General features: G+C 43.5%; 1 protein-coding gene across 8 annotated transcripts in view; it reads right to left on the reverse strand.

Annotated features, from left to right (window-relative positions):
• LOC121561264 (dedicator of cytokinesis protein 10-like) overlaps positions 1–26,382 on the reverse strand; it is a 179,543-nt gene that overhangs the window by 124,162 nt on the left and 28,999 nt on the right. For 6 of the 8 annotated variants that reach the window (XM_045212238.1, XM_045212231.1, XM_045212224.1 and 3 more), the window contains exon 1: positions 11,126–11,586. The exons of the other annotated variants lie outside the window; for them this stretch is intronic. In XM_045212238.1, the coding sequence (XP_045068173.1) occupies positions 11,126–11,293 (168 nt within the window). In that variant the 5' untranslated portion in view covers positions 11,294–11,586. Of the gene's footprint in view, positions 1–11,125; positions 11,587–26,382 lie in introns of those variants that run through there. 8 annotated transcript variants of the gene reach the window in all.

The raw sequence follows: 26,382 nt of genomic DNA on the forward strand, positions 1-26,382 counted from the left end.
CACGCACTACGGTAAGTCACTTTGTATAAAAACATCTGATAAATGGCATTCATTATAGCATCAGTATTATTATTATTATTATTATTAGATACAGTAGCCATAGTAACATTACAGGGCAAACTTAGTAGGGGAAGTACTGCTTGATAATACTGATACTGCGTACACATTGGTCTTGACTAAAGTGACCACATCTCCCTGCTACATCACACAACTGAATTCTTATTAACTGCCACTATGACACACTCTCGGTTTATATCTCCCTTTGTCTCCATGGTTGTAATCAATGCCACACCCGCTCACTCTCTTTTCACGAACATGCATGCAACCACACACACACACAACCTACAGTGGGGAGAACAAGTATTTGATACACTGCCGATTTGGCAGGTTTTCCTACTAACAAAGCATGTAGATGTCTGTAATTTTTATCATAGGTACACTTCAACTGTGAGAGACGGAATCTAAAACAAAAATCCAGAAAATCACATTGTATGATTTTTAAGTAATTAATTTGCATTTTATTGCATGACATAAGTATTTGATCACCTACCAACCAGTAAGAATTCCGGCTCTCACAGACCTGTTAGTTTTTCTTTAAGAAGCCCTCCTGTTCTCCACTCATTACCTGGGATGGGCTACAGGACAAAAGGCAAGCAGCTTGGTGAGAAGGCAACACCTGTTGGCGCAATTATTAGAAAATGGAAGAATTTCAAGATGACAGTCAATCACCCTCGGTCCGGGGCTCCATGCAAGAGTACAACCCCAAGAATACCATCCCAACCGTGAAGCATGGTGGTGGAAACATCATTCTTTGGGGATGCTTTTCTGCAAAGGGGACAGGACGACTGCACCGTATTGAGGGGAGGATGGATGGGGCCATGTATCGCAAGATCTTGGCCAACAACCTCCTTCCCTCAGTAAGAGCATTGAAGATGGGTCGTGGCTGGGTCTTCCAGCATGACAATGACCCGAAACACACAGCCAGGGCAACTAAGGAGTGGATCCGTAAGAAGCATCTCAAGGTCCTGGAGTGGCCTAGCCAGTCTCCAGACCTGAACCCAATAGAACATCTTTGGAGGAAGCTGAAAGTCCGTATTGCCCAGCGACAGCCCCAAAACCTGAAGGATCTGGAGAAGGTCTGTATGGAGGAGTGGGCCAAAATCCCGGCTGCAGTGTGTGCAAACCTGGTCAAGACCTACAGGAAACGTATGATCTCTGTAATTGCAAACAAAGGTTTCTGTACCAAATATTAAGTTCTGCTTTTCTGATGTATCAAATACTTATGTCATGCAAAAAAATGCAAATTAATTACTTAAAAATCATACAATGTGATTTTCTGGATTTTTGTTTTAGATTCTGTCTCTCATAGTTGAAGTGTACCTATGATAAAAATTACAGACCTCTACATGCTTTGTAAGTAGGAAAACCTGCAAAATCGGCAGTGTATCAAATACTTGTTCTCCCCACTGTATATGTGTGCGTATCCGGTGTGTGAACTACAACTTCCTTTATTCTCCAGAAAAGGGGGGCATTTATAAACAAAGGCCAATAGGTGCACGCAAGGACACACGTTTACATTTTAGTTATTTAGCATACATACATATATACAAGCACGAACGCCCCCCCCCCATGTCCCAAACGGCATCCTATTCCCTACATACTGCACTACTGTACTTTTGACCAGGGCTCATAGGGCTGTGTCAAAATGTGTGCACTACATAAGGAATAGGGTGCCATTTGGGAAGCAACCTGTCTGAGTGCTGTTAACCTGATTACATTAGCTACTGTAAAATCTTTGTATGTTATTGATCATTTAAAAAGAGGAGAAAATGCAATCGATTGGTGGTCAATGCAACACCAGGGAAAAGCACCAGAAATACACCACTATGGCAGAAGAGTTTAAAGCTGTAACGCAGCATGAGTTTGACACGCAAACCAACACATGAGGAGAATGATACAGAGGGGTCACAGGAAGAGTCTTTGACAGACACTGAATGAGAGAGAGGAGACAAGGGTTGCGTCCTAAATAGCACCCTATTCCCAGGGCCAGATGAAGAAATCATAGGCCCCGGGGCTTTGTCTTTTATAGACCTGTTGTGATATATATTGCATTATTTTATGGTTGGTTATGACACCTACTGTACATAAGAGTGTATAAAAACTCACAAAACCTACCACATTAGTCATGTTATAGCTGGTTATGGCACCTACATTATAGTGTCAAAATCCACAAAGCGTACCACACAAGGCAAAACATTCCATTACACCATAGCCTACGTGTCAACAGTATGTTTATATTATAGATTTTCTTTTTTAAATGTACCATATTAAATTATCATTGTAATTGCGCACACATTGATGTCAGACATGCACCTACCCCAATGCTCTGTTGCTGATTACTTTGATTAATGCAGGAGCAGACTTAATGCAGGAGAAGGACAAGACACCCTCTTTTTAACTGATAACTGACAATAGGGCATGAAAGTGGTCATAATGCTTCTTGACAGTGTCATAAAGTGTATTTTCTTAGTCCAAGTAAAGTGACACAGAATGGTCATAATGCTTCATGACAGTGTCATAAAGTGCATTTTCTACAAGTTATACAAAAGGAAACTTTGGTCTGGGGCTGTATTTCATGGTTTGGGCTAGGCCCCTTACTTCCAGTGAAGGGAAATCTTAACGCTACAGCATACAATGACATTCTAGATGATTCTGTGCTTCCAACTTTGTGGCAACAGTTTGGGGAAGTCCCTTTCCTGTTTCAGCATGACAATGCCCCCGCGCACAAAGCAAGGTCCATACAGAAATGGTTTGTCAAGATCGGTGTGGAAGAACTTGACTGGCTTGCACAGAGCCCTGACCTCAACCCCATCAAATACCTTTGGGATAAATTGGAACTCCGACTACGAGCCAGGCCTAATTGCCCAACATCAGTGCCCAAACTCACTAATGCTCTTGTGGCTGTCCCCGCACCAACTCCGTATTAATATGATTTTGGAATGAGATGTTTGACGAGCACGTGTCCACATACTTTTGGTTATGTAGTGTATGTGAGAAAGAAAATGTTTTTAGAACATTTTTTCAAGAAATTCTAAATTAGTTTCACAACCCTGTTTGTAAGCTTTCAAATGATAACGAACTCAACCGTTTATGTTTTTCAGTGATAAAAACATGGCTGTCTCATGGTAGGGTGGGGTTTGCAAAATGGGTCAACTTTGAGCATCTCTTTCTCCTAAATCTTTTGGCATTCATGTCCAAAAAGTCACTTTCTGACCACTTTTGCCATGGGCAAAAATGTATGGAAAGTTTTGTTCAAATCAAAAAGGGTAAGGTCATAAATTGATTGAATTCATTTAGAACGACCCTATACAGATGGACCTAACTTGTATCTAATGGAGAGAGTGAGAGAGAGTACAGTGATATCTGAAAACACACAGTGAGTGTCACACTCAATATGTTATGTCCCTCTGTCTTCTCTCTAGCTAGCCCCCTCCTCTCATTCACTTAGCTACAGTTAGACCACAGACCACTTTTCTCAGGCAGATCAGGGAAACAGTGTCACACACACACACACACACACAAATGTACGATGAATGGTTGATACCTCTAAACTTCCAGTAAGCGAAGACACATTGATTGATCCCATATCGTAGTAATGCTATCAGTAGTAGTAGTAGTAGTAGTCATACTACTAGTAGTAGTAGTACAATTCATCCTCCTTATTTCAAACTATTTTGAGTTCCATAATTGCTAAATATTTAGAAAATCTCAATCAATGTGTATCATCAACAGGCTCTGATACACACCAGCCCATGAAGTCCTTTAAAGAGCTGCTAAATCACCTGCAGCCCATCAAACATCCAACCACCCCTCTATCTCTCCTTCCTTTCCTCCCTCATTCCCCCCTCGTATTCCGCCTCAGCTGTCTGGGCTGCTTCCATCCCTCCCTCTTTCCCCTCCACCCACCCTCACTCACTTCCATATCCCACCAAACAGCCCCTTTCTCCCTCTTTTCTCTCGTTCTCTCCAACCACCCCTGTGCTGATTCTGTCAGTAAACTGCAGCTGTGCAGGATGAAAATAGAATGAGTGCAGGCCTTAGAATTAGCAGCGACTGCGTATCAAACAGGGGTGTGAACAAGAGAGGGAGAAAGAGAGAGAGAGACAGAGAGAGAGACATATATATAGAGAGAGACATATATATAGAGAGAGACATATATATAGAGAGACATATAGAGAGAGAAAGACATATATACAGTGGGGAAAAAAAGTATTTAGTCAGCCACCAATTGTGCAAGTTCTCCCACTTAAAAAGATGAGAGAGGCCTGTAATTTTATCATAGGTACACATCAACTATGACAGACAAAATGAGGAAAGAAAATCCAGAAAATCACATTGTAGGATTTGTAATGAATTTATTTGCAAATTATGGTGGAAAATAAGTATTTGGTCAATAACAAAAAGTTTCTCAATACTTTCTTATATACCCTTTGTTGGCAATGACACAGGTCAAACGTTTTCTGTAAGTCTTCACAAGGTTTTCACACACTGTTGCTGGTATTTTGGCCCATTCCTCCATGCAGATCTCCTCTAGAGCAGTGATGTTTTGGGGCTGTCGCTGGGCAACACAGACTTTCAACTCCCTCCAAAGATTTTCTATGGGGTTGAGATCTGGAGACTGGCTAGGCCACTCCAGGACCTTGAAATGCTTCTTACGAAGCCACTCCTTCATTGCCCGGGCGGTGTGTTTGGGATCATTGTCATGCTGAAAGACCCAGCCACGTTTCCTCTTCAATGCCCTTGCTGATGGAAGGAGGTTTTCACTCAAAATCTCACGATACATGGCCCCATTCATTCTTTCCTTTACACGGATCAGTCGTCCTGGTCCCTTTGCAGAAAAACAGCCCCAAAGCATGTTGTTTCCACCCCCATGCTTCACAGTAGGTATGGTGTTCTTTGGATGCAACTCAGCATTCTTTGTCCTCCAAACACGACTAGTTGAGTTTTTACCAAAAAGTTCTATTTTGGTTTCATCTGACCATATGACATTCTCCCAATCCTCTTCTGGATCATCCAAATGCACTCTAGCAAACTTCAGACGGGCCTGGACATGTACTGGCTTAAGCAGGGGGACACGTCTGGCACTGCAGGTTTGAGTCCCTGGCGGCGTAGTGGGTTACTGATGGTAGGCTTTGTTACTTTGTTCCCAGCTCTCTGCAGGTCATTCACTAGGTCCCCCCGTGTGGTTCTGGGATTTTTGCTCACCGTTCTTGTGATCATTTTGACCCCCTCGCATATATATATACACACACTGCTCAAAAAAATTAAGGGAACACTTAAACAACACAATGTAACTCCAAGTCAATCACACTTCTGTGAAATCAAACTGTCCACTTAGGAAGCAACACTGATTGACAATACATTTCACATGCTGTTGTGCAAATGGAATAGACAACAGGTGGAAATTATAGGCAATTAGCAAGACACCCCCAATAAAGGACTGGTTTTGCAGGTGGTGACCACAGACCACTTCTCAGTTCCTATGCTTCCTGGCTGATGTTTTGGTCACTTTTGAATGCTGGCGGTACTTTCACTCTAGTGGTAGCATGAGACGGAGTCTACAACCCATACAAGTGGCTCAGGTAGTGCAGCTCATCCAGGATGGCACATCAATGCGAGCTGTGGCAAGAAGGTTTGCTGTGTCTGTTAGCGTAGTGTCCAGAGCATGGAGGCGCTACCAGGAGACAGGCCAGTACATCAGGAGACGTGGAGGAGGCCGTAGGGAGGGCAACAACCCAGCAGCAGGACTGCTACCTCCGCCTTTGTGCAAGGAGGAGCAGGAGGAGCACTACCAGAGCCCTGCAAAATGACCTCCAGCAGGCCACAAATGTGCATGTGTCTGCTCAAACGGTCAGAAACAGACTCCATGAGGGTGGTATGAGGGCCCGACGTCCACAGGTGGGGGTTGTGCTTACAGCCCAACACCGTGCAGGACGTTTGGCATTTGCCAGAGAACACCAAGATTGGTAAATTCGCCACTGGCGCCCTGTGCTCTTCACAGATGAAAGCAGGTTCACACTGAGCACATGTGACAGACGTGACAAAGTCTGGAGACGCCGTGGAGAACGTTCTGCTGCCTGCAACATCCTCCAGCATGACCGGTTTGGCGGTGGGTCAGTCATGGTGTGGGGTGGCATTTCTTTGGGGGGCCGCACAGCCCTCCATGTGCTCGCCAGAGGTAGCCTGACTGCCATTAGGTACCGAGATGAGATCCTCAGACCCCTTGTGAGACCATATGCTGGTGCGGTTGGCCCTGGATTCCTCCAAATGCAAGACCTCATGTGGCTGGAGTGTGTCAGCAGTTCCTGCAAGAGGAAGGCATTGATGCTATGGACTGGCCCGCCCGTTCCCCAGACCTGAATCCAATTGAGCACATCTGGGACATCATGTCTCGCTCCATCCACCAACGCCACGTTGCACCACAGACTGTCCAGGAGTTGGCAGATGCTTTAGTCCAGGTCTGGGAGGAGTCCCTCAGGAGACCATCCGCCACCTTATCAGGAGCATGCCAAGGCATTGTAGGGAGGTCATACAGGCACGTGGAGGCCACACGCACTACTGAGCCTCATTTTGACTTGTTTTAAGGACATTACATCAAAGTTGGATCAGCCTGTAGTGTGGTTTTCCACTTTAATTTTGAGGGTGACTCCAAATCCAGACCTCCATGGGTTGATACATTTGATTTCCATTGATCATTTTTGTGTGATTTTGTTGTCAGCACATTCAACTATATAAAGAAAAAAGTATTTAATAAGATTATTTCATTCATTCAGATCTAGAATGTGTTATTTTAGTGTTCCCTTAATTTTCTTGAGCAGTATATATATATATATATATATATATATATATATATACACATACACACACACATACATATACAGTGGGGAGAACAAGTATTTGATACACTGCCGATTTTGCAGGTTTTCCTACTTACAAAGCATGTAGAGGTCTGTAATTTTTATCAACTGTGAGAGACGGAATCTAAAACAAATATCCAGAAAATCACATTGTATGATTTTTAAGTTATTAATTTGCATTTTATTCCATTACATAAGTATTTGATCACCTACCAACCAGTAAGAATTCCGGCTCTCACAGACCTGTTAGTTCTTTTTTAAGAAGCCCTCCTGTTCTCCACTCATTACCTGTATTAACTGCACCTGTTTGAACTCGTTACCTGTATAAAAGACACCTGTCCACACACTCATTCAAACAGACTCCAACCTCTCCACAATGGCCAAGACCAGAGAGCTGTGTAAGGACATCAGGGATAAAATTGTAGACCTACACAAGGCTGGGATGGGCTACAGGGCAATAGGCAAGCAGCTTGGTGAGAAGGCAACAACTGTTGGCGCAATTATTAGAAAATGGAAGAAGTTCAAGATGACGGTCAATCACCCTTGGTCTGGGGCTCCATGCAAGATCTCACCTCGTGGGGCATCAATGATCATGAGGAAGGTGAGGGATCAGCCCAGAACTACGCGGCAGGACTTGGTCAATGACCTGAAGAGAGCTGGGACCAGTCTAAAAGAAAACCATTAATAACACGCTACGCCGTCAAGGATTAAAATCCTGCAGCGCACGCAAGGTCCCCCTGCTCAAGTCAGCGCATGTCCAGGCCCGTCTGAAGTTTGCCAATGACCATCTGGATGATCCAGAGGAGGAATGGGAGAAGGTCATGTGGTCTGATGAGACAAAAAATAGAGCTTTTTGGTCTAAACTCCACTCGCCGTGTTTGGAGGAAGAAGAAGGATGAGTACAACCCCAAGAACACCATCCCAACCGTGAAGCATGGAGGTGGAAACATCATTCTTTGGGGATGCTTTTCTGCAAAGGGGACAGGACGACTGCACCGTATTGAGGGGAGGATGGATGGGGCCATGTATCGCGAGATCTTGGCCAACAACCTCCTTCCCTCAGTAAGAGCATTGAAGATGGGTCGTGGCTGGGTCTTCCAGCATGACAACGACCCGAAACACACAGCCAGGGCAACTAAGGAGTGGCTCCGTAAGAAGCATCTCAAGGTCCTGGAGTGGCCTAGCCAGTCTCCAGACCTGAACCCAATAGAAAATGTTTGATGGGAGCTGAAAGTCCGTATTGCCCAGCGACAGCCCCGAAACCTGAAGGATCTGGAGAAGGTCTGTATGGAGGAGTGGGCCAAAATCCTGGGCTGATCCCTCACCTTCCTCATGATCATTGATGCCCCACGAGGTGAGATCTTGCATGGAGCCCCAGACCGAGGGTGATTGACCGTCATCTTGAACTTCTTCCATTTTCTAATAATTGCGCCAACAGTTGTTGCCTTCTCACCAAGCTGCTTGCCTATTGTCCTGTAGCCCATACCAGCCTTGTGCAGGTCTACAATTTTATCCCTGATGTCCTTACACAGCTCTCTGGTCTTGGCCATTGTGGAGAGGTTGGAGTCTGTTTGATTGAGTGTGTGGACAGGTGTCTTTTATACAGGTAACGAGTTCAAACAGGTGCAGTTAATACAGGTAATGAGTGGAGAACAGGAGGGCTTCTTAAAGAAAAACTAACAGGTCTGTGAGAGCCGGAATTCTTACTGGTTGGTAGGTGATCAAATACTTATGTCATGCAATAAAATGCAAAATAATTACTTAAAAATCATACAATGTGATTTTCTGGATTGTTGTTTTAGATTCCGTCTCTCACAGTTGAAGTGTACCTATGATAGAAATTACAGACCTCTACATGCTTTGTAAGTAGGAAAACCTGCAAAATCAGCAGTGTATCAAATACTTGTTCTCCCCACTGTACACACACATACATACACACATACACACATACATACATACATACATATCCTTTTTTAAATTATATTTCCCTTCATTACTTTCCAACCCCACCACCCCTTCCCCAATTGGTGTAAACTAGTGAACAACAACGCTTAGGCCTGTACTTCCAGCCCATACATACTATATACATTTTATGGACACAGTCAAATTCTACAATAATTATATTTTGTTTGTTTTTACTCCTGAACTTCCTCCGATCATTTTCATGATGTCCATCTGGTTTGCTTCTATATGCCATACTGTGCTCTTTCACAAAATCTCTCAACCTATAACCTATATACTTATTATGGACACAGTATGCTTTACATTAGTTATCTTGTTGATATTAGTTGTTGTTATTAGTCCCATCCTTCAGCTCCATTCAACACCTCCCATCGATCTCTTAACACCATCCATATTGGATTTCTATTTGCCATATATTTTTCAACTGTACTGTGATGTTTTACAAAAGTTCTGAACCTTTCTATTCTCATTGTTTCTACAGATCGTAAATTGAAAATAAACATTTTTGCTAAAAGTATTATTATATTATTGATCGATTGACTATTACTTTTCAGATCACCCAGTAGTGCTATCTGCAGGGTTAGCTCCAGGTAAATATTGCAATCCTTTAGCCATTCCTGGACCTGTCCAAAAACAAGCTACAAATGGACAGTACCAAAACAAATGATCTAATGATTCCGTCTCTTTGCAGCAAAATCTGCAGAGCTGGGAAGATTGTATCCCCCATATAAATAACATTCTATTGGTAGCAAGAATTCTATATAATAATTTAAATTGAAAAATTCAACGTTTTGAATCCAGCGTCGTTTGCGTATCAATTCATAAACACTTTGCCATGGAATCGGTACGTCAAAAATCTCTTCCCAACTATTTTGCAATCTATATGTCATCGCTGATGACTTTGTTTTGTACAACACCCCTCATTTTGACGTCACCACAAACTACTTAAATGATTGCAGACTGAAGTATGTAGCGAACGATAGAGCAGTGTAAGAATTCAGTTTGAGTCAGCATGCAAACTTTATGGCTCACACCCCTGCCAACATGAGCCTGGCATTTTTCCACTTCTTCAATGTCACCATGCATGCAGCCCTCAGGAAACAAAGGCTTGTATGGACGCCTGTCCCAGAGAGGGGGATTGTCCCTACAACGACCAGGCAGATGGATGGTCGGCCGGACGGACAGGGACATTGAAATACAGATGCAGTCAGGATTGTTGTCACCATTCAACAGGGGTAACTATTAAATATCTCTGGGTATATCCTCACCTCACACACCATCAGTGTCAGACTCCCCACTGATGTCACACCTACTGATGTAGTTCACAATCATGAACCAAGCTGTCACGACTCAACACTGTCTTAATAAACTCTGGGGGTGAAGCTTCTTCTAGGTACAGATCTTGGACCAGCTTCCCCTCCCCAATCATAACCTTAATATCCAGACTCTGTCGTAGCCGGCCGCGACCGGGAGACCCATGGGGCGGCGCACAATTGGCCCAGCGTCGTCCAGGGTAGGGGAGGGCATGGCCAGCAGGGATGTAGCTCAGTTGGTAGAGCATGGCGTTTGCAACACCAGGGTTGTGGGTTCGATTCCAGTATGAAAAATAAATAAAAATGGATAAGAGCGTCTGCTAAATGACTAAAATGTAAATGTAAACATTAGTAGGGAAAATGCCAAACTGACCCAAGAGCAGCGTATAGGGGCAACTTCACTCTACTGCTCCTAATAATGGATCCAAATGGTATTGCACAATCAGTATCGCTGTCACTCACAGACAGAAACATATGAATATTGGCCAGTCTAGTACAATATCCTACATTTCTTAATTTGGTCATTCATTCACCCATTGACTTCGACAAACACTCACATCATCTTATCAGCAGCCTATTAGACGAACCATGAGCAAAGAGGCACATTTTTCCCACAGAAACTAAATTCCTCAGCACTGATCCCCAGCCACCCCCCTTCTCTCCCTGTATACCCCTGCCAGCCCCCTGCTTCTGTTTCTGCCCCTCTCCTCTCAGCTGAGAGGGAATAACACACAGCTCTGATCTCATCATGCCTCGCTCCTTTCACACACCTATGCACACACACACACACACAGAGAGGACACACTAACATACAGCTAGGGGAGCAAACCACATGGCAAACATATCCATAAACAGAAGGAGCCCAAACAGATTCCCTCTAGCCCTTTTACACCCCCCCGCCCCCAACAAAGGAAGAAGTCTGATGTTAGTTACCATAACAACGATGGTGAGGGCTCTACTTCCCCCGGAGGCGGCGTGGCCCTCGCCGGGCGGCAGGACGTCCAGGGATAGCTGGTCCTGGCGGGAGCACATGTGGGCACAGTTGGCCCGGCCCACGGAACGCAGGGCCTGGAGGAGCACCAAGCTGGCCGAGCAGCCCATACCCAGGTACCCAACCACGTCACCCCCAGACAGAGCCCTCTGCCCTGGGATCACCACCCAGCTCTGGCCCCCTGTCCCTGGCAGTCTGGACCTTGGACCAGCCTAATGGAGCTAAGTGCAGCTAAGTTCAGGAAACCCAAGCTACAGCCTAGTCCAGGTTAGCCCAGGTTCCCCCTGTAGCCCTGCTCCAGTCCTAAAGCTCCGGTGCTCCAGCCCTGCCTGCCTGCTCCGTACTGCAGTCCCACTGCTAAGTGCTGAGCGATGGGCTCCCTCCGGCTGCAGCAGACAGAGGCTGCCTTGTCTCGCCGCACTGATCTGATCTGCCTACACTGCAGCTGAACACAGCTAGCTCCTCCAATTGAAGCAAGCCACGGCCGTCAGCTGACAGCCAAAAACACACACAGGCACGCACTCTTTAGCACCCAGTCTCGCCCGCTCCCTAGGGTTCTCGATCTCTCTCTCTCTCTCTCTCTCCCTCCCTCTTCCACACATACTGTACACACTCACACAAATATTCTGCCATGATTGAGAGGGAGATGGATTTGCCAGGAATTGCCAGGAAGTCAATCCGTGTCTAAACCACCAGCTGTGTTACAGTTTCAGTGTCATTCAACTATCCAGACCAGACACCTACCCCACACACTATCTCTCGCTCTGCACTTCTTTCTCTCCCTCTCTCCCACTTAAGAATGTTGAAATCTAGCTCATACTGTACACTCACTTGGCGGTACCGAAAGCGCTGCAGTCTGCACCCAAAAGCAGAATAACACAGAGAAGGAAGAAGTGGAGAAAAGGGAGAGTGAGCGGAGATGAATAAGTATAGGAGACAGAAAGAAAGAGAGGACAGAGTAAGGAGAGAGAGAGGAGAGAGAAAGAGGGTGTGAGTAGGGCTGTTGCGGTGACCATATTACTGCCATACCGGAAGTCATGACCGCAGTAGAATTCCATGGTAATCTCCTCTTATGCATTGGTGGTCCTCAACTCACTAACGACCATCAGGTCCTAATGGCCTGGTACTCAGTGCTCTATTGTCCCTCTAACCACTCTGACATCAATGCAAATGCAATCGAAAATCACATTATAATAATAAATAATAATAATAATATGCCATTTAGCAGACGCTTTTATCCAAAGCGACTTACAGTCATGCGTGCATACATTTTTTGTGTATGGGTGGTCCCGGGGATCGAACCCACTACCTTGGCGTTACGAGCGCCGTGCTCTACCAGCTGAGCTACAGAGGACCCCAACACTTATCATCAAAACAGTCTCATGCTTTTAAAACTCACCTCACTGTGATTGATCAATTTGAAAGAAGTTCAACAACAGGTTGAAACTGAGTGGAAAACATGGTCATTGTGGATGTTGTTTCAAAACCTAACACAATGAAAAAGACAGCGCTTTCTAAGGTGATGATTAATTCAAAATACTAGCATATTAGAGCTTATGCATACACATAGGCCTATATATAAGCCTGAAGAAAGAAAATGGAATTAAAATAATGACTAAAATAGTCTACCACATATTATGTATGGCAGAAAAACATATGAACTGATTTAAGATGGGTACACAATTGGTAAAAAAATGTGGTCTAGCTAGCCTATACTCCAAAATTAAACAAATTCTAGTAATCGCCTTTGAGTGTGGACTGTATTATTATGCATACTGGATGGACTGGTTACCTTATGCTGAGCTTCAAACTTTCTGTCCATGAGTCTGGGAGAGAACGTATAGGCCATGCTGTTGGTTCATTGATTGTGCAGGGCGGCTTACAGAGTTAGCCTACAATTATAGTGAATTTGTATTTGATTTTGAATAGCCCAGTAATAGGGCATTTTTTATATTTTCATAATAGGCTTACACATTACCTTTAGCTACAGAATATCTCCACACTATGCGTTTCCCTCTCCTCCTCTCTTTCCTTCATTCCTTTCTCGAGCTTGCAGAGAGAGGGGCTGTCAACAGTTTAATGAAATATGTTTTGCTGTGAAAACATGTTACTATCAATATTCCGAAACAGATTTCACTTGGTTTCCCAAATTAAACACTGGGTAGCTGCAGGAACAGAGTTGGAGAGCCGATGGCATACAGAGTTTGGGAGGAATACCACCTGTCATGCAGCGAGAGGCTGCATGCTCCACAAACAGTGGTTGATGTCTGGAGTGAAATAACCGGGTAGCCTACCAGCATGATTGAAAAACGAACTAATGGGAAAGCGGCGGCCCCATTCGCTATTCAAGTGCATACAGATGACAGCATACAGCCCTGCCCCTGTTCCTGCCCATTTGATAATGGGCCATTCTAAATTGAAACTAATTTGAGACTAAATTAAATTGAGAATAGTCTGATGGGTGAAAATAGGATCACTTGATGAGAGAACAGAGTGTGCAGCCTGAGACAAGGAACAGAGCTCAAGCTTTTTTAGCGACTTTCTCAAATAATCAATAGCCTATAGTCGCATCATGCGGTTCATATATGTTTTGATTTCTAAGACATTCTAAGATTTGTATCATTCACAACTTAAGTTGCCAAATAACTCTAAATCTAGCATATAGGACCTGTTTCAAATGATCACTTTTATGCTCAACATAGCCACTTCATATGCTCACTCGCTCCGGAATGGGACAAATATCCTTTCTATTTTATTCAGCTAAGTTCAATTATACGTGATTATCTTAATTAAAGGTCAATTACTATGAGACCGGCTGTCTTTTGCATGACAATAACCGGCTGACAAAATGTAATGGCCGCCACAGCCCTAGTGTGTGAGCAAGAGATGGAGAGAGGACAGAGAGCGAGAGAGAGGGGGGGAGAACAGAGAGCGAGCGAGAGACGTGTATACTACAGTAATTATAGGTTACCAGGATTCGAACGAAAACAAACAAACAGGGAGGGACTCCTTTTTAAACATTTGAAAACATTTTCCGTTGTGTTCCCTAATGATCATGACCCATGTTTCTATGAGGTGGGGTGTCAGTCGGTGTGTGTGAGGTACAGCGTGTGCCTCTGGAGGTGGGGTGGGCAAGAAGGCTGTAGTGTTGGATAACCATGTGCGTGTTGAGTTTTAGGACTATTGAGGAAAGTGAAGCACATGTGAAATGTCTCTACAAGTTCATTACAGCTCATGGTATCACATCTGTCCAGCAGTTACAGACAGTTTACTGGGCACCTGAGAGTCAGAAAGGATGGCCTAGGGTGATCTAGCGGTCTAAGCCGCTGCCTCTGGAACATATATACTGCTGCAGCATCGGTTAGAATCTGGTAAACTGCTATTCAACATACTCTCTCCTCCTATCTTTCCCCTCTATCCTGTCCAATAAATATGAGAGGAATGGGACTGACCCACTCCCTTTAAAAGAAAAAAGAAATAACCCAGAGAAATGACTGATTGGACCAACAGAGACGAGGCACTGAGAAGGAGAATGGCCGTAGGGCAGGAGCCTCCTGTTTCTGTAGTGTGAGGAAGCTTGACATTCAAATACACCCCCTGGACAGGAAGCTAGTCTATCCCAGGGCCTTGACCCCAATTCATCTCCTTAATACTGAGTGCAAGTACAGAGGCACAAGGTCAATTTTGTTTTGTCTTTGGTATGACTCGGCCGGGGAACAAACTCCCAACCTTCCAATCTCAGGGAAGACACTCTAACCCTAAGGCCACTGATTTGGTTGAGGGATTTTACTGTATGAGGATGCTATTACCTTGCTATCTTGTGTTGAGTCTGCTGCTGCTGCCCTGCTGTGTTTCCAGTCAGGCCTGTGATGGTGGGTCTGATACAGGGGGCCAGACTGTCTACCCAGGGTTTACCTGGAGGAGACAGATGTCTATCTCATGGTTAAGTGCACTGTCTAATGAGATGAGGACTGGGATATATTCAATAGGAACCAAACGGAAGCAAACGGGCCTAAACAGGGAGGGACCTACCTGAATTTGTCCAATAAGAAATGGTTGTTTTTCGTTTTCCTATTGCAAAACATTTTGCTACGGTGTGCACAAATGAATATGACCCAGGTCAAAAAGATTAGCGTTTCTGTGTCACTTCGTCGCCTGGCTTTGCCCTCTACCTTTGAGCTCAGCATTGTGACTGGAGTCTGCAGTCACTGCCTTATTGACCAATATTGAGAGCACACATGCACATGAACACACACACGCACAAACACTGCAGGAATCTGCTATAATTCCCCTGTTCTGCCTTCTACAGATTATAACAACCCAATTTGACCTTTCTCCTTTTCTAGCACTTTCAAATTAAATGCCAAGCAGCACCATAAACCAGGTCTGGCTCCTATCTAAACTCTGTCCAGACAAGAATACACTTGCACGCACTCACTGTATACATAAAAGTGATCCTAATTCCCTGATAAGATAGATTGCTGGTGTGGGGATACACTGTATCACAGGGCAGAAATACTTGAAAGCAATGCTATTATCCCCACATCACAATATATTACACTAAGTGCTGGGTTAAAAAGTCTGAATATAGAAAATGCATAATACAGTATATTGCTCCTCTACATACCAACCACAGACTCACATCTCATCAGTTTTCCTCCAGCACAAAGTGTGAGGTGAGCCCCCTCCTCCTCTCCCTCTCCTTCCTCAGCAGAAAACCAGTTTGCTGTATATACCAATCCAATTCTTCTGGATTTACTGTCCATGATGTGCAGAAGCCTAGAGAGTAGGGGTCTAGAGTTTGTTTTTGGACTGGGCCACAGCCTCCCTACATCAGTGTTTCTTAATCCTGGGGACCCAAAGAGGGGCACATTTGAGTTTTTGCCCTCTGGCACTACACACCTGATTCCACTATTCAAAGGTTTATTGAAGAGTTGATTAGTGGAATCAGGTGCCAGAGGGCAAAAACTAAAATGTGCACCCCTTTGGGTCCCCTGGACCAGGATGCAGAAACACTGCTCTATATAGTGCATAGAGGACTATGATTACGGTCTTCAGCATCTGTGTGACAGCAACACACATACACCTCTCCCAAAACACACCATTACAATGCCTTCCTTTTTTAAATAAGATTTTATTTTATATTTTATAGACAATACAAAACGACAACATCATACAAACATCAACTACATCACTCCTGCCCAGTCCCACTAGCCCTCACCCCTATCTCCAGCGCCTGTATCACTTTTTGCACGACTCTGTTTCTCTCCATCGCCCACACACTTTAAATGTTTAGATAGTAAAGCATTTTACCTTTCAATTGCGTGAACGACAGAGGATTGGTTGATTTCCAGTTTTTAGGTATATGTTTTCTTAAGATGATTGATGAGAAAAGTATTGTTCAACCCATCGGGTATCTCACTGCAACCTCATATGCCATGTCTTGAAATATGCAGACAGACGAGTCAATTTACATTGTAATACTTCTGCAAGCCATCTTTCCAACTCCACCCATAATTTTTGGACTTTATAACATTCCCAGAAGGCATAAATTATTGAGTCATTAGTAGTTTTACACTTCAGACATGACTCTGCCAATGTGCTGTCGAATTTGTGAATTTCGTTTACTGTTCCAACATTCTCTCCATCTTGTGCCAATATCAGTTATTTTCAAATCTTCTTCTTTTTTCTAAGAGGTTGTCAGTTGGATAGGCTCTCTGCAAGGTTTTGTATAGCTTACCTATCATATAAATATCATTTCTGACTCAAATAGGATTCCCTCAAGATTGCTCTGATGTCTAAAATATTCTATATCAACATTGGTCAATCCAAAATTGCTTTTTAAAGCTGTCATGGAAATAAATGTATTTCCTATTACCAAGTCATTTACGGTTTCTATGACTTTAGTTTTCCATGTGGATAATTTCTGAAAAGCTAACCAAGGATTGTTCCATAAGGTTGTGCTTCTAGGGAGTGACATTGGTTCTTGTAGAATGTTCTTCCATATTGTTATAGTGTTCTTAACTATGAAGTTATTAATGTTCTTAGCTTTATCTTTTGAAAATAAACATGTAAACATATTCTGGGGATGAGCATTCGCATCTTCAATATGTAGCCATTATACCTCTTTAGTGCTATTAACTATATATGTCGCAAGTAAAAGTCCTGAGTAGCGAGTTGATACAATTCCAAGTATGGAAGGTTCAAAACCACACTCAGACTTAGGAAGATGTAAAACTTTCCTTTTTATTCTATGAATTTTACTTGCCCATATAAAGTCTGTTATGACCGAGTATACTTTTTTAAAGAATGTCTTCGGTGGGGTAATTGGTATTACCGAAAATAAATACAAAAACTTTCGGAGCCATGCCATTCTGAAGAGGTTGATTCTACTTGTAAGATTCATGGGAAGATTATTCAATTTAATTAAATCTGCTTTCATATTGTAAAGTAATGGAATAAAGTTATCTTTATGTATTTGTTGTCACTTATTAAGCATCCTAAGTATTTAATATTTTTTGTGTTACACTTAAAGGATTACTGTAGAGCGTGAGTTATTATTTTTCCTATTGCCATTATTTTGTTTTTTCCATGTTATTTTATGTCCTGAGATTTTAGAGTATTCTAAAAATATTTTTAACAAAACGGGGCATTGAGTTTTCAATATTGGTCAGGTATATCAGGAGAACATCTGCAAACTTAAATTCATGTTTACCAATACTGATACCTGTTACATTTGGGTCCTGTCAAATTTTTTCTGTGAGCGGTTCAATTGCCAGTGCAAACAAGAGGGGGGAGAGGGGACATCCCTGTCTTGTGCCCCTTTCTAAAACAATTTTATCAGATAATGTATTATTTGTATATATTTTTGCTTTAGGACATTTATATAATATTTTTATTAAATGTATTATTTCAGCTGGAAAATGTAAAGTTTCCAAAGTTTTGAATAGAAAAGGCCATTCAAGACGGTTGAAAGCCTTTTCTGCATCCACCGCCATTATTGATAAATCTATATCTTGTTTTTTGCGTATTGTATTAAACTGAAACATGTTCTTGTATTTGTTTGTAAGTGTCTATTTTTAATAAACCCTGTTTGATTGACATGTATCAAGTCTGGTAATACTTTTGCCATTCTATTGCTTATAAGCTTTGTTATTATTTTATTGTTACAGTTTATTAAATTTATGGGTCTATAATCAGTAGGGTACTCTCTAGATTTTCCTGGTTTTAATATAACTGAAATAACGGTTTGACACATGGAACTGGGAAGTACTGAATTGAGTGACATGTGTGCTGTCATTTTTGTAAATAGGGGCGCTACTTTGTCCCAAAATGTTGAATAGAATTATTTGGGAAAGCCATCCATTCCTGGTGCTTTTCTCAGCGTAAATGTTCTAACAATATCTGTAATTGTTTTGGTGATCTCTGTTTTTAATCATAATTTTTTGTCTGCTGAAAATTGCTTCCGGGTTGTTGAGTCTAAGAAGGCTATGGTATCCATCCAACTGTTGTTTAATTATGATTTATATAAATGTTCATAGAAGCTTTAAAAATGGTAATTAACCACGTCGTTATTTCTAATTAATGCATTTGTATATTTGTCTTAAAAATGTATAACTGGTTTATTGTGTATTAGTTTTGTGAGAGTTGCAAGATATTTACCAGGTTTATTTGCCATTAAATACAGTGCCTTGCAAAAGTATTCATCCCCTTTGGCGTTTTTCCTATTTTGTTGTATCACAACCTGTAATTTAAATGGATTTTTATTTGTCACGCCCTGGCTCTGGGGACTCTGTTATGTTGAGCCAGGGTGTGTAGAGTCTATGTTATGTGTTTCCATGTTGGCCGGGGTGGTTCTCAATCAGAGGCAACGTGAATCAGCTGTTGCTTGTTGTCTCTGATTGGGAACCATACTTAGGTAGTCGTTTGGCATTTGTGTGGTGTGGTATCTTGTTCCTTGTTGGTTTGTGTATGTACCCAAGGACTTCACGTATCGTTTTGTTGTTTTTGTTCGTGTGGTGAAATAATTATAAAAGATGTTCGCATTCCACGCTGCGCATTGGTCCAATCCTTTCGACGATCGTGACAGAAGATACCACCTCGACTGGGTCAAGCAGCGTGAAGAGGAGAGAGGTTGGACTTGGGAGCAGAGGATGGAGAGTCTGGCGAGAGCCATGGAGGGCATATCCACGGGGGAGAGGCACCCCCAAGAAATGTTTAGGGGGGGGCACATGGCATGGGCGACGGGGCTGCTGGAGGCAGATAAAGGGCGAGTTTGTGGACGAGGAGAGAAGGCCACCGGGTTACGGGAGCCATTGGTGATTAGAGGGAGGGAAAGTGTAGAGGCACGGCGAGAGGTACTGAAGTGTGTTGCCAGTCCGGTCCGGCCCGTTCCTGATCCCCGTATAAGGCCAGTGGTGTGTGTTCCCAGTGCGGTCCGGCCTGTTCCTGTCCCTCGCACAAAGCCTGTGATGCGCATCGTCAGTCCGGTCCGGCCCGTTCCTGCCCCTCGCACCAAGCCAATGGTGCGCATCGTCAGTCCGGTCCGGCCCGTTCCTGCCCCTCGCACCAAGCCAATGGTGCGCGTCGTCAGCCCGGTCCGGCCTGTTCCTGCCCCTCGCACCAAGCCAATGGTGCGCGTCGCCAGCCCGGTCCGGCCTGTTCCTGCCCCTCGCACCAAGCCAATGGTGCGCGTCGCCAGCCCGGCCCGGCCTGTTCCTGCTCCCCGCACCAAGCCTGTGGTGCGCATCGTCAGTCCGGTCCGGCCCGTTCCTGCTCCCCGCACCAAGTCTATGGTGCGCGTCGTCAGCCCGGCCCGGCCCGTTCCTGCTCCCCGCACCAAGCCAATGGTGCGTGTCGCCAGCCCAGTCCGGCCCATTCCTGCTCCCCGCACCAAGCCAATGGTGCGTGTCGTCAGTCCGGTCCGGCCTGTTCCTGCTCCCCGCACCAAGCCTGTGGTGCGCGTCGCCAGCCCGGTCCCGCCCGTTCCTGCTTCCCGCACCAAGTCTATGGTGCGCGTCGTCAGCCCGGTCCGGCCCGTCCCTGCTCCCCGCACCAAGCCTGTGGTGCGCGTCGTCAGTCCGGCACAGCCCGTGCCCGTTTCACCGGTGCCTGGTCAGGTACCGGTCAGCTGCTCCACACCGGAGCCTAAGCAATCCGCTCCACCGATGTCCAGTCCAGCTCCAGCCAGCGGGGCCAGACCAGACCAGGGGCGCTACGGGGGGGTTGTTAGAGGGTGGTGGTCAAGCCCGGAGCCAGATCCGCCTCCGAGGAGGAATGCCCACCCGGCCCTCCCCTGTTCGGTTTATGTTTGGCGCGGTCGCAGTCCGCGCCTTTGGGGGGGGGGGGGGGTACTGTCACGCCCTGGCTCTGGGGACTCTTATGTTGAGCCAGGGTGTGTAGAGTCTATCTTATGTGTTTCCATGTTGGCCGGGGTGGTTCTCAATCAGAGGCAACGTGAATCAGCTGTTGCTTGTTGTCTCTGATTGGGAACCATACTTAGGTAGTCGTTTGGCATTTGTGTGGTGTGGTATCTTGTTCCGTGTTGGTTTGTGTATGTACCCAAGGACTTCACGTATCGTTTTGTTGTTTTTGTTAGTGTGGTGAAATAATAATAAAAGATGTTCGCATTCCACGCTGCGCATTGGTCCAATCCTTTCGACGATCGTGACATTATTTGGATTTCATGTAATGGACATTCACAAAATAGTCCAAATTGGTGAAGTGAAATGAAAAAAATTACTTGTTTCAAAAAATTCAAAAAAATATATAACGGAAAAGTGGTGCATGCATATGTATTCACCCCCTTTGCTATGAAGCCCCTAAATAAGATCTGTTGCAACCAATTACATTCAGAAGTCACATAATTAGTTAAATAGTGTCACATGATCTATCATGATCTCAGTATATACACACCTGTTCTGAAAGGCCCCAGAGTCTGCAACACCACTAAGCAAGGGGCACCACCAAGCAAGCGGCACCATGAAGACCAATGAGCTGTCCAAACAGGTCAGGGACAAAGTTGTGGAGAAGTACAGATCAGGTTGGGTTATAAAAATATATAAAAAACACGGAGCACCATTAAATCCATTATTAAAAAATGGAACGAATAATGGCACCACAACAAACCTGCCAAGAGAGGGCCGCCCACCAAAACTCACGGACCAGGCAAGGAGGACATTAATCAGAGAGGCAACAAAGAGACCAAAGATAACCCTGAAGGAGCTGCAAAGCTCCACAGTGGAGATTGGAGTATCTGTCCATAGGACTACTTTAAGCCGTACACTCCACAGAGCTGGGTTTTACGGAAGAGTGGCCAGAAAAAAAGCCATTGCTTAAAGAAAAAAAATAAGCAAACACGTTTGGTGTTCGCCAAAAGGCATATGGGAGACTCCCCAAACATATGGAAGAAGGTACTCTGGTCAGATGAGACTAAAATTGAGCTTTTTGGCCATCAAGGAAAACGCTATGTCTGGCGCAAACCCAACACCTCTCATCCCCCCGAGAACACCATTCCCACAGTGAAGCATGGTGGTGGCAGCATCATGCTGTGGGGATGTTTTTCATCGGCAGGGACTGGGAAACTGGTCAGAGTTGAAGGAATGATGGATGGTGCTAAATACAGGGAAATTCTTGAGGGAAACCTATTTCAGTCTTCCAGAGATTTGAGACTGGGATGGAGGTTGACCTTCCAGCAGGACAATGACACTAAGCATACTGCTAAAGCAACACTCGAGTGGTGTAAGGGGAAACATTTAAATGTCTTGGAATGGCCCAGTCAAATCCCAGACCTCAATCCAATTGAGAATCTGTGGTATGACTTAAAGATTGCTGTACACCAGCGGAACCCATACAACTTGAAGGAGCTGGAGCAGTTTTGCCTTGAAGAATGGCCCAAAATCCCAGTGGCTAGATGTGCCAAGCTGATAGAGACATACCCCAAGAGACTTGCAATTGTAATTGCTGCAAAAGGTGGCTCTACAAAGTATTGACTTTGGGGGGGTGAATAGTTATGCACGCTCAAGTTCTTTTTTTTTGTCTTATTTGTTTCACAAACAAATGTATTTTGCATCTTCAAAGTGGTAGGTATGTTGTGTAAATCAAATGATACAACCCCCAAAAAAATTTAATTCCAGGTTGTAAGGCAACAAAATAGGAAAAATGCCAAGGGGGGTGAATACTTAGAAACCACTGTAGTTAGCTCTTTTCCAAAGCAAAACATAGTATTCCTGCTTAAGTTCAGAAATTGTATTTTCCTCTTTAACTTTTTTCTAAGATAGCAATGTTTTTTTTTGTTATGTAAAAAAAAAAATCAAAAGTATTAGATTTTTATTGCCAAGTATGAGATTATCATTCCCCTATTGTACACCTTAAAGGCATCCCATATTATATTGGGGATCAGCTTTTCTTTGTCCTCTATGTCTACATTTGTAATGGTAAAGGGTTTTATTTTATCATTTACGTATTTAATACATTTTGGGTCCAGAAGATGGACTCTGTTCACTCTCCAAATTCTGTCACTAAGTGTATTTTTTATAGGTGTAATTAAGCATGATACCGGAGAATGATCCGATATCACTATATCATGAATTTTTGAATCCAGTCAATTGTTGAGTGCATTTTTGGAAATAAAAATGTAGTAAATTCTTGAAAAGCTTTTCTTACTTTGAGAAAAAAAGGAATAGTATTTTGTAGTTGGGAATAGTAATCTCCAGGTGTCCTGTAAATTATTTGTAGAGATGACATTTTTCAGCCTCTTTGGAGGCTCTCTAGATTTTCCTTTTTTTATTACTACGTCTGTCAATCTTATCGAATGTATGATTTAGGTCACCTGCTAAAATAATAGTTCCTGTCTCCTTGTGTTAGTGTGGGTTAGAAGGAGCATCAATAAGTAACACTGTAATGTGAGCTTTTTAGCTTGACAAAGACTTTACAGGGATCATGTCAAATGATACTTCCCCTGACGAAGTACCGGTACGTACACACACTGCTCATCCCTAATGCATAAGGAGTCTCTCTCCCTCTCTCCCTCTCTCCCTCTCCCTCCCTCCCCTTCTCCACCCTTGGACTCTCTCTGCTTAACATCATCAACAATGAGGAAAATAAACCGCTGCTGAGTGAGTTAGCGTGTGTGTGAGTGAGCTTGCATGTGTGTGTGAATGTGAGTTTGTGCGTGTGTGTGTGTGTACGTGTGTAAGGGTTAACTTGTATATGATTCCCAGTAGGGCTGGACCACAGAGAAAGGATTACATTGTCATCATGTTGAATAGAAACAAGCTTTACATCATCAACAATGAGGAAAAGAAACCACTGCTGCTGAGTGAGTTAGTGTGCGTGTGTGCTTATGTGTGTGAGTGAGCTTGCATGTGTGCGTGAATGTGAGTTTGTGCGTGTGTGTGTGCACGTGTAAGATTTAACTTGTATATGATTCCCAGTAGGGCTGGACCACAGAGAGAGGATTACATCAGTCATCATGTTGAATAGAAACAAGCTTTTCTCCAATGTGGATTGAACGTGTTAGAGCTGCCCGGAACGGCCCTGGCTCCACAGCACAACCACAATAACCAAAGCCCTCCCAGCCTAACTGGACTGTGCAGCCCAATGGTGGCACAGACCGAATGGTCGTTACCAGTACTGTGTGTGTATGAGTAAGTAAGTGAGAGAGAGGGTTTGTGTGTGTGTGTGTGTGTGTGTGTGTGTGTGTGTGTGTGTGTGTGTGTGTGTGTGTGTGTGTGTAGAGAATGTACAGTGCATTCGGAAAGCATTCAGACCCCTTCCCTTTTTCCACATTTTGTTACGTTACAGCCATATTCTAAAATTGATTAAATAAAAAATGTTTGTCAATCTACACACAATACCCCATAATGATAAAGCAAACACAGGTTTGCTATGAGACTCGAAATTGAGCTCAGGTGCATCCCGTTTCCATTGATCATCCTTGAGATGTTTCTACAACTTGATTGGAGTCCACCTGTGGTAAATTCAATTGATTGGACAGGATTTGGAAAGGCACACACCTGTCTATATAAGGTCCCACAGTTGACAGTGCATGTCAGAGTAAAAACTAAGCCATGAATGACATTTACTCTCACAGGTGGCCAGAAATAACTATCTGAAAGCCATGGCCCTACTAAGCCATGCCTCCAGTCTTCTGAACTGACCCGGTGGATCATAGCTCAATAACCCAACTAAGTGACCCAACTGGCTGGGTCAAATATAACTCAACGTGTCTTCTGTCCTCTATTTACCCAACGCTGGGTTGTTTTTAACCCAGCATTTTATTGTGTGGTTGCAGTGAATGGTAGGCCCTGATTGGCCCACTCAGGGTTGCCAGGTCTAGCTAAAATGTATAGCCCAATGACCTCTGAAAACCCGCCCACAAGGCCTGAAAACTAGCAACAACTAAAAATTTTCGCAGCATTTACCAAATAAACCCTTTTTTTACATAACATTATCGCGCAAATTAAGTTTAAGAGTTTAAGAATATGTCGCAAGAGTAAATACTGCTATGACTAAGCAATAATGCTCAAGGAGGTGTGGTATATGGCCAATATACCACAAACCCCTGAAGTGCCTTATTGCTATTATAAACTGGTTACCAACGTAATTAGATCAGTAAAAATGCTTTTTTTTTGTCATTCCCGTGTTATATGGTCTGATATACCATGGCTTTCAACCAATCAGCATTCAGGGCTCAAACCACCCAGTTTATAATTGTAAATAAATCCTGTTTGCACAAGTGCATAACTATAGGTAAACCCGACTGGAGAGTTTAAGTGATGAAAGTTGGAAAGAGGATCTCGAAATCTCTGTGCAAGAAACACTTGGACAAACTTCAAAAAAAGAATCTTAGGCTATTTTCTGGCAATTGTGCCGTTATTATATGCCAGATGTTAAGACTATAAACCGTTATAAGTGGCCTATTTGTGAGATTGACTTATTATTTCAATAGGCATAGGCTATTAACTAAAACCTGAGTTTATAATTGCAATTCAACTTTCCCATGGTTTGCTGAGCTAGATACAGATAGCCTATAGCCCCTGATAGGTCAACATCTGATTTCAGGGAAAAGTCCACAATGAAACTGACATTAAATGTGGAGAATGATACATTTGCAATAGAGCTGTGACCATAATCACAATTGATAACTTCCAAATTAATTAACTAAACATGGCCATTAATTAATTGCATAATACCACAAGGCTACAACAACAAACTGAGTTATAGGCTATTTATTAAATTTGCTTGCCAGCTCCAGGTAGACTACACAAGTGGCACAAATTGATTTGCAATGACTCCAGTGATATCGTAATTTCAACATATTTATTGTATAAAATGGTAGGCTACAGCAGCCTACAATGGCATAGAAATTAATTGCCTACTTGATAGCCAACAGATGCAAATGTACCCTATCATTCTCCACATTTAATGTCATTTTCATTGTGGATTTTTTACCATAACAGAAGTACGCAAGGAAGTTTCGTGACTTCCATTTCAAATTTCCACTCGCGCAGCGCTCTAGACCCTAGAACTGAACATAAGTAAAACCCTTCGTTTGATACGGTTATCCATAAGAAAAGTCGACATTAGAATGCAGTTTACTTTAAATAAATTCACTCAGAGGTGTTTTAAAGAACTCCAGTGCGCCTAAAGTCATTTTCCAATGTTTTGTCGCTCTTATATCAGTTCTAGCATGTTAATACGTTTTATGGAAAAAGATTGTGTCCATAATGACCAATCTAAATAACCTACCTACTACTGGTAAAAAGTTGTCACGATGCTCTGTTTCCGTGACTCAGCTGCCTCTGTTGCAGCATTCTCTCAACCAGTGCTCAAAGCACACACACCCTTTCGGCCCTCCCCCTCCCCACCATTCACTCACTCACTCACAGCCTGCTCACTGCCTGATAGTCAGCAGCAGCAGGTCACAGTGAAATATATGTATATACATATTTTAAGAGAAATGCCATTGCGGCCGCGGTGCAATTTAGAAGTAGCCCAAAAATACGCCACCCGCGACCAATACATTTTCGCCTGCGACATAGTTTTCAAAGTAGTCCAATTTGGCGGGAAAACCACAAACATGGCAACCATGGCTGCAGTCTATAGACTCAATGCTCTGCAATGACATTAAGCTCCAGGATGTGTCCCAAATGGCACCCTATTCCCTATACTGTATAGTGCACTACTTTTGACAAAA

This window comes from Coregonus clupeaformis, chromosome 5 (genome assembly GCF_020615455.1).
Source record: "Coregonus clupeaformis isolate EN_2021a chromosome 5, ASM2061545v1, whole genome shotgun sequence".
Lineage (NCBI taxonomy): Eukaryota > Metazoa > Chordata > Actinopteri > Salmoniformes > Salmonidae > Coregonus > Coregonus clupeaformis.